Source organism: Triticum dicoccoides, chromosome 7A, assembly GCF_002162155.2.
Source record: "Triticum dicoccoides isolate Atlit2015 ecotype Zavitan chromosome 7A, WEW_v2.0, whole genome shotgun sequence".
Taxonomy (NCBI): domain Eukaryota; kingdom Viridiplantae; phylum Streptophyta; class Magnoliopsida; order Poales; family Poaceae; genus Triticum; species Triticum dicoccoides.
The window spans coordinates 487,363,129-487,371,836 of record NC_041392.1 but is presented as its reverse complement, the minus strand read 5'-3'; the positions used below and the strand labels follow the sequence as shown (position 1 = coordinate 487,371,836).

The 8,708-nt window shown below is 49.3% G+C and overlaps 1 protein-coding gene and 1 pseudogene across 2 annotated transcripts; one reads left to right on the top strand and one right to left on the bottom strand.

Moving 5' to 3' along the window:
* Nucleotides 1-2,069: 2,069 nt before the first annotated feature.
* On the top strand, nucleotides 2,070-3,591 carry LOC119330426 (annotated as a pseudogene).
* LOC119330424 (single-strand DNA endonuclease 1-like) lies at nucleotides 3,491-7,734 on the bottom strand. Of its 2 annotated transcripts, none has more exons than XM_037603532.1 (14): nucleotides 7,536-7,734; nucleotides 7,290-7,447; nucleotides 7,091-7,152; nucleotides 6,873-7,000; nucleotides 6,724-6,775; nucleotides 6,580-6,652; nucleotides 6,350-6,423; nucleotides 5,832-5,891; nucleotides 5,530-5,686; nucleotides 5,341-5,440; nucleotides 5,123-5,205; nucleotides 4,932-5,032; nucleotides 4,694-4,824; nucleotides 3,491-4,530 (listed from the first exon to the last, which is right to left on the bottom strand). In XM_037603532.1, the coding sequence occupies exons 1-14, from the start codon at nucleotides 7,601-7,603 to the stop codon at nucleotides 3,579-3,581; spliced, it is 2,199 nt and encodes a 732-aa protein (XP_037459429.1). In that variant the 5' UTR covers nucleotides 7,604-7,734; the 3' UTR covers nucleotides 3,491-3,578. The 2 variants fall into 2 exon arrangements, with proteins under 2 accessions (XP_037459429.1, XP_037459430.1); XM_037603533.1 differs by having other exon boundaries at nucleotides 5,539-5,686.
* Between the last annotated feature and the right edge of the window lie 974 nt (nucleotides 7,735-8,708).

The following is an 8,708-nucleotide window of genomic DNA, read 5'->3' as shown; positions in this document are numbered from 1 at the left end:
GGCAGGCCGCGCACCCCCTCTCCCTCTAGTCCGAATTGGACAAGGAGGGGGGCGGCGCCCCCCTTTCCTTCCTCCCTCCCTCCTCCTTCCCCCTTCTCCTATTCCAACTAGGAAAGGAGGGAGTCCTACTCCCGGTGGGAGTAGGACTCCTCCCTAGCGCGCCTCCTCCTGGCCGGCCGCCTCTCCCCCCTTGCTCCTTTATATACAGGGGCAGGGGGCACCTCTAGACACAACTTGATCTCTTGGATCTCTTAGCCGTGTGCGATGCCCCCCTCCACCATAGTCCGCCTCGATAATATCGTAGCGGTGCTTAGGAGAAGCCCTGCGTCGGTAGAACATCATCATCGTCACCACGCCGTCATGCTGACGGAACTCTCCCTCAAAGCTCGGCTGGATCGGAGTTCGAGGGACGTCATCGAGCTGAACGTGTGCTGAACTCGGAGGTGTCGTACGTTCGGTACTTGATCGGTCGGATCGTGAAGACGTACGACTACATCAACAACATTGTGCTAACGCTTCTGCTTTCGGTCTACGAGGGTACGTGGACAACACTCTCCCCTCTCGTTGCTATGCATCACCATGATCATGTGTGTACGTAGGAAATTTTTTGAAATTACTACGTTCCCCAACACTTATTGCAATGATGAGATCGCAAAATGAGAGGATCGAACGGATCGCCACGAGGTGGACAGTGCTGCAAACCGTTTGCTATGGCGTGAGGGTCGGCGTGCTGCAATAGAGGGATGGTTGGGCAGCAACATGCCGAGGAGTTGGAGGGAGGGTCGTTGGTGGGCTAATCAAGAAGCGGGTCGGGGTTGTGCGTATTTGCATTGCGCGGTCCTGGCACGTGCGCTCCTTGGCGGCATCCTATCTAAGTGTGAGGATCTATGGGGCGGCTGCCTATGTGTGTGTGCTTCGACGACGCGTGGTGTTGTAGCAGAGTGGCTAGTGTGGGGTCTTAGTGAGAAGGTTGTCAGATTCAGACGGATTTGGCCATGGTAGCTCGATGGTGGACTTGCCGATGTGTGTTGTTTGGTGCTCAAGCGGTTGGTCCGAGCGAAAGCTTGTCTCCAGAGTTTTTGGAGCTGGCGATGGCGACACTTTCGAGCGTCGTCTCCTTCCTGCGGGCATTGTCGAGGTACTCTCAGCCCCAATACATGCAGCTTCGGAAGAAACTCTAGATCCATGTGATCGCACGATGACGGTGCTTTGGCATCGTATCCCCTCTCGAAGACTTTGTCTTTGGAGCTAGGAATTGGCAATGGGACTAGTGGAAGATGGTGGTGTTGGCGTCGGGTCTTCTGGTGTAACCATGATGGGAGTGTGTGATGTACTCCCTTCGTTCCTAAATATAAGTCTTTTTAGAGATTGCACTACAAACTACATACGGATGTATATAGATATATTTTAAAGTGTAGATTCACTCATTTTGCTCTCTGTGTAGTCCACATTGGAATCTCTACAAAGACTTATATTTAGGAACGGAGGGAGTACAATGGTTGCGGTAGTCGGCTCTTCTCCGACGTATTCGTGGGATTACCTCGGCTCGTTTTGTTGTGGTGAAGTCGTAGTTGCGGCGGCAGGGCTCCTATGGTGATGATGACAGGCAACGGGTGGTCCGTTCGGTTTCACAGCGCCAGCCTTGCATAATTCTCCTTCGGAACTATCCTTCAGAGTCGGAGTTGCGCTGTCCTTGGCGTGGGTAGCTAAGTTTGGCACATGCCTTCTTGTGTTTCCGCATAACCTCTACGGTGAAGGTTGGGTCGATGTTCGTCTTCGGCAAAGTCAGTGTCGCTTGCTCGAAGATTAGGGGGTGATGGCACCTGTTGGGGAGAAGTAATGCTGATGTGTGATCTTGGCGAGGCCCTCTATGTGAGGTGTTGTGTAGGTGCCGTTCAGCGGTTTGTGACGGTTTTTGCCGGTTTTCTCTTAATTAATTGTGCAACTCTCTTGTGCATAATTAATTAATGAGGCAAATCTTTTGCTACATAATAAATGTCTGATGACCCAAAAAAAATTGTCTGATGGAGTGCTTGCCACTAGCATGTGCACAAACTCCCTCCCTCCTATAAATCCTGCACCGCATTTGGCGCCTAAGCTAACAACTTCAGCACCCCACTCGAAAAAGATGACGTCTGCACCGGCCATGGCCACCACGGCGCTCTCCGACACGGAGGCGCTGTCCGGCGACGGAGGCACCAAGCAACCGCTCTCCCTGCTTGAACGGGCACGCGACAACCTGTCCTTCCGGTCGGCGTGGTCCGAGCTGAACGGCGCCATGGGCGACCTGGGCACCTACATCCCCATCGTGCTCTCGTTGGCGCTCTCCCGCCACCTCGACCTCGGCACCACCCTCATCTTCACCGGCATCTACAACGCCGTCACGGGCCTCGTCTACGGCGTGCCCATGCCGGTCCAGCCCATGAAGGCCATCGCCGCCACCGCCCTCTCCGACCCCTCATTCGACGTCCCGGAGATCATGGCCGCCGGCATCCTCACCGCGGCCTTCGTCCTCCTCCTCGGTGTCACCCGCCTCATGAAGCTCGTCTACTGGCTCGTCCCACTCCCCGTCGTCCGCGGCATCCAGCTCGCGCAGGGCCTCAACTTCGCCATGGCCGCCGTCAAGTACATACGGTACGAGCAGGACCTTGGCAAGGTCTGCGGTGGGGAAGCTCCGCCCATGGGCCGGGCTCGACGGCCTCGTGCTCGCTATCGCCGCCGTATGCTTCATCGTCCTCGTCAACGGCGCCGGCCAAGACCACGTCCAAGGAGCCCAAGAAGATGAAGATGGAGAAGGAAACAACAGCCGTTCTTCCGGAGGCTGGCGTAGCTGGAGGCGGCGCTGGGCGTCGGCGATCCCGTCGGCGGTGATCGTGTTCGTGCTGGGCGTGGTGTTCTCCATCATCCGGCATCCGGCGGCGCTGAGGGAGCTGCGCGCGGGGCCGTCGAGGATGCGGGTGGTGCACATATCGAGGGAGGCGTGGAAGCAGGGGTTCATCAAGGGCGCGGTGCCGCAGATCCCGCTGTCGGTGCTCAACTCGGTGGTGGCGGTGTGCAAGCTCACGCGCGACCTGTTCCCGGAGAAGGAGGCGTCGGCGACGTCGGTGTCGGTGACCATGGGCGCCATGAATCTGGTGGGCTGCTGGTTCGGCGCCATGCCGTGCTGCCACGGCGCGGGCGGGCTGGCGGGGTAGTACAAGTTCGGCGGCCGCAGCGGCGCGTGCGTGGCGGCGCTGGGCGGGCTCAAGCTGGCGCTGGGGCTACTCCTCGGCGGCTCGGTGCTGCGCGTGCTCGCCAGCTTCCCCGTGGGGCTGCTCGGCGTGCTGCTGCTCTTCGCCGGCGTGGAGCTGGCCATCGCCGCCAGGGACATGTCGTCCAAGGCGGAGGCCTTCGTCATGCTGGTCTGCACCGCCGTGTTGCTCGTCGGCTCCAGCGCCGCGCTGGGCTTCCTGTGCGGCATGGTGGCGCACGGCCTGCTGCTGCTCAGGGCTTGGACAGTTTCTTCCATGTAAAAAAGCAAGCAAACTTTACACAAATGTATCCGATCAAATACACCAAATTGATCGTGTGTTCAAATACTACAGTTCGTCTCTAATGCTCTTCAGAAACGATCTGAGCTCTCTCGCCTTCCTCTCATGTTCATCATCATCAGGACACACGACACTACTGTCAGCTTCACTAATGTCTATTGCATCTTTGACATGGTTACCATTCCTTCTCCTGTCGAAAACCGGTGAAGGAGATGACAGATCAATGGCGCCAGCTTCTGATTCTGCCAACGAAACAATCGGTACATTACTTCGGCCACTGAACATCCGAGCGCCATGGATGACTGGTGGCGATGCTTCGACCAGCGCACAACCGTCGCTTGCACCAGCTTTGTGCCTGTTATCTGAAGCGCCCAGCATGCTGCTTTTCTCAGGGAAATTGCTTAAATCTGTCAGAGCTCTTCGTTCAGCTCCGTCATAAGGTGGCAAGTCTTGGAAGCGGCAAGGCTGTCGTTCAGCAACTGGAGGCAGGGGTGAGGACAGATCAATCACGTCGTCGTCAAGGGTAAAACTCGGAGCATCACTTGACTGGGTGCTACTTGACTGAGTGCTATTTTGTGACTCAGAGTTCTGAGCATCGCTTGACTGAGTGCTATTTTGTGACTCAGAGTTCTGACCAACACTTGACTGGGTGCTAATTTGTGACTCCATCATACCGCTCAGCAAATCAACCCCATTCATCACAGCTGTGGTTGATCCGATGAACTTTTGGGACTTGCAAGCCCGGAGGGGCGGAGATGGAGAAGACAGATCAACGATAGCCATGCTAGGTGCCATGCGGTGTACATCTCCTGTCCCAGGACAATTGCTTGCAGGCGGAAACGTGGCGCATTCAGACTCAATACCAAGCATCAATTCTTGGAGCCGCGCATCAACATCTTTTACTGCAGCTTGTGCTGATTTCTTCGGCCTAGCTTTCCTCTTTTGCTTCTTCTCTTCATCCTTCTTTTCCAAAAACTCGGTTATTTTTTCTGGGCACGCACTGTAATTGCACAAGTAGGATACTTTAGAAGGTTCACATTTTTATACTATCGCAAACTAAGATATTGTGCTGTTACGGTTGAACTTCTGTACTTATAGTAGCCACAGTATAGGGCTAGTGTTTGGCTATTGCAGGATAGAATACGAGAAAAGAAATCATTAACCTTCTGATGAGATCCCCTGGAACAACTGAAGATTGGAGTCCATGCATGTTCCTCCATGAAACCTCATAATACTCACTTCCATGAACTTTTCGTTGCTTCGTAATTGCCAATACAGGGCATGGTACTGGAATCTGCAAATTAGATGCTTAGACTTGATAAGTGAAACTAGAAAGTATCCTCAACAACAAGTAACAAGAATGTTTACTTCAGAAACACCCTGAGCATGCAAAGCTACTACCTCACTCAACAATGGTTTTATTCCTAGAGCTGAAGATGTCGAGCGAAGATTTGAAAACCTTCGAAGTTCTCTCTCAGCTATCTTCGGAAGGATGTATTCATCTGCAGACATATTCAAGGGCATAGATAAATAGTTATGCTGCCTTCCTATGGCCGCTCAATCCAGACATAACAGGTTAAGATGTCAAATACCAGTCTTCTCTGGGGTCCATTCAAAATATTTCTCACAAATCTGTTGGAACTCTGAATGACGAAATGGGTGCTGGCAGCATACCCTATAGACAGAAAACAATAGTCATCAATCAAGAGAAGGACAGAAAAATAAAGCAGAGGACAGTTTCAACGGTTTTATGTAGCTGAAGCTAAAAAACCACACAAGGCAGTAGTGCACTTATCAAATAATTAATTACCTCCGCACATTTTCCGAATCAGGCAAATGGCATTTTGGCTCTAGAAATGCGTTTATTACCTCACGGAATTGACCACCAGAATCTTGGCTCATCCCAACCTCTGTAAGAAAAATACAGTGCATGATGTGCCGTACAATGAGGTTGATATAGCTGCATAGCCACAGAAATACAGAGCAAGAACTTGTTTACCAGAGGTACCTGTTCTTGTGCATATGTCACCACCCTTGTTTTTGTCAATGCCGGCCTTTTTCCCTTTACACTTTCTTGTAGCTTTTACTCCATCAGATAAAATCTGATCCAGGATGGAATCATCTCCCGCGGATTTGACAAGACGACATGCTGCTTCCTGAAGCACTTAAAAGAACCATTACAGACTATAGAGTTTCAGATAGTAAAGTATAAGAGCAAGTGCAATGCAATCACACTAAACGAACTTACTGAGTATTAAGAGTCAGCAGTCCAAAAATAGAAACTATCCGTTTGGTACTTACCGGGCCAAAGCCATGAACACCGTTAGAATAATCACAACCAAGAAGCAATGCAAATGATATCTGGAAAGTTTGGAAGAGTTAGAACCAGGTCAGAGAAACAGATCAAATATGTACATTCTCGGACTAGAAACTAGGAAGCACTTTGAAACTCTGGATGAAGCAGAAGTATAATACTCAAAACTGAGTCTTCTAAATAGTTTGGAGGCAGGTAGCATCATGGTATTGTAGTTGAACAATGGCACAAGGCAGCTTCGTTATTTGTGCAACTTCCAGTGATCTCTAGCTAACTGATGCATGCTAGTTCACTGGCAAATTTTTCTAGTATCAAAGGTCACAATTTTATTTGGTACCTCCTCCAAATCCTTTTCGTGATTGTACTACTTTCACTGTGTTAGTTGAACAAAATAGAACTATTCCCAACATAATTTGTTGCATCTCTCTAAGATCAAATTTTGCATTCTACTCCCTCCGTTTCTAAATATAAGATCAACTCGGGCAGGATAGAACATGTAACATACCAGTGATTTCCTGCCAAAACCAAGCTTTTTCTCTATGTCCTCCATTTGGTAGCAAATGACATAACCACCGTCCCCTAATTTGAGAGCGAACATGAGCAAATCACAAGAATTTAAGCTACACGAACAGGACCACTTTGCAACAACAACAAAAGGCAGACAGTGCAATATAAGTTTTCTTTTTAATTATAGTAAAACTCCACAAACCAACAATTCTTAGCCTTCAGCTTTACCTATGAAAACATCTCTGTAAACTGTCCTTGCCCCAAAAAGAAAAGCATCTGAATCTGATGTAAAACAGCCTTCCTGAAAATAACATAACAATAAATAAGTAACAGACATGACATTCGGGTTGTTAGGAGAAGTATTGTACTTACGCACAATGAGCTTAAATCAAGCAATGCACACTGTGCTTCTGCTTCCTCGACGCTGTTAAATAACACAATGGCATGCAGTTATGGGCATTTGTCAATAATTTCAGATCTTATTATCAATAAATAGATTGATTGGAGCAGAGAAAATCTACCCATCCAAGCAAGGGATGCCTAAGGCCAAGCCAAGATGCTTCGCCTCTTTAATCATGCGCGAGAATTCTGATCCCTTGTTCCGTTTAAGGGAGGTCAATGGTTGCGAACTCGTGTCATCACAATCAGCCTAAAGTGAATCAAGCAACTGGGCTTAAACAAATAGAATTGGCTGCATCATATTCCAAGAAGTGTCCAGTGTGGGTAAACAAGAAATGACCTCAGAGTTGGATCCTAGCCGACGTCTATAAGTAGCCAGCTTCATTGAAGATATTGCCCCATCTGAAGATAAACAAGAAAACATCCAAGAACTGAATTTTATGACGAAATATGTTTCCCCCGTGCTACGTATTCAGAGACCCGGGTGGGGATCCGACGATCTGTTGGTAGGGTAGGGCGAGGGAGATTCCGAGGTTGACCTGTGACAAAGATGAGGCTGCAGTTGAGGGCGAGGAGGGCGCGGATGCGGTGGAAGAGGTTCTTGAGGTAGACCTTGTCCCTGACGAAGGCCGGCGAGCGGTTGGCGGTACAGAACTGCACGAGCCAGCAGGAGAGATCTACGCACACCTTCTTGTTCCTGAGACCGCCAACCATGGAGGAATCAGCGGGGGCGGGCGAGGGAGTAAGGCGCACGCACGCGAACGAGCGAGGGTTTTGGGACTCACTGGAGGTGGTTGAGCGGCAGCTTCTGCTTGCAGGAGTCGAGAATGTCCCAAAGGTTCTTGACCCCCATGGTCGCTAACGCCGCTGGGCACTGCCGGAGCCGGAGGGGACACCGGCGACGACGGCGGCGGAAAGGGGGGCGGTGGCCGTGGTGGGGGGGATTTGGATTTGCATTTGAGTTTCAAACCTGGAAGCGGCTGTTCTCTGGGTAATTTGTTCGGAATGGGGTGCTCTATAGGATACGCCTCTTTCACGAGTTTACGTAGTCACAAAATACGCTTACAGTTCTTTTTTTTTTAGAGAAACAGCAAAACTCTGCTGCGTATTTCTATTGATTTTCATCTATAAATAGTAGTACAAATAAAGATTCAAAAGAAAGAAAGAACTATACAGGTCCTAAAGAAGCAAGAAAAAGAACAACAAATACAACTGAATACAAATCTTCTCAAAGCATTGACCATCGAACCATTATAATCATTTCTCTTGACCCGATATGTGATCCACTTCATTTCCTTCTTAAATTTGCGCCTGCAGGTATATAAGCTTGGTGAAATGCCTTTAAGATAAAAGCATTCCTTGTAGTCCAGATAGCCCATGAGGTAAGAATAATGACTTCAAGAGCAAAAGGAAAATCGAGGAGTTGTTTGAGCTGAGCAACTTCATCTTGTATACTTGAGAGTGAAGGATGCCATGAGGTCCACACATATTGCCAGCATATTTGGGCAAAAGGGCATTGAAAGAAAAGGTGATCTCTTGTCTCCAAAACTTGTGAATGACACATTACACATGTGCAATCTTGTATGGAAAAAATCTCTACAACATAGCCTTGGTATTTTGCCTGTTGTTTATCAATAACCAGAAGAAAATTTTGTGCCTAAGCTGGCAACAGGTTTTCCAAAGCCATTTGATAACTGGCAAAGGTTCTGAATGTATAGATAGGAGCTTGTCAGCCTTGAAAACCTTATAAATAGTAGAACCATGGGGTATTTGCCAATATTTAGGATCCTCTGCCAACTGCATGGCTTGCAGAAAATTGATCTAGTTCCTAATACTACACATATGCCACTTCAGAGAGAGGTAGATAAAAGTGGGATGTTAAATCATTCAAAGCCCACAAAGATTCAAAACATTCCAGTTGTGAGAAAAGGAATATAGGTGAGGCTAGAGTGCCATTT

What these genes read in the sequence shown, in the direction of transcription:
- LOC119330424 (XM_037603532.1), bottom strand. Translation starts at nt 7,603, where the DNA reads ATGGGGGTCAAGAACCTTTGGGACATTCTCGACTCCTGCAAGCAGAAG. An exon ending in GTGTTCATGGCTTTGGCCCG is followed by an intron (nt 5,687 to 5,831) that starts GTAAGTACCAAA and finishes TAAGTGCTTCAG; the next exon opens with GAAGCAGCATGTCGTCTTGT. An exon ending in CCAGGGGATCTCATCAGAAG is followed by an intron (nt 4,531 to 4,693) that starts GTTAATGATTTC and finishes GTGCAATTACAG; the next exon opens with TGCGTGCCCAGAAAAAATAA.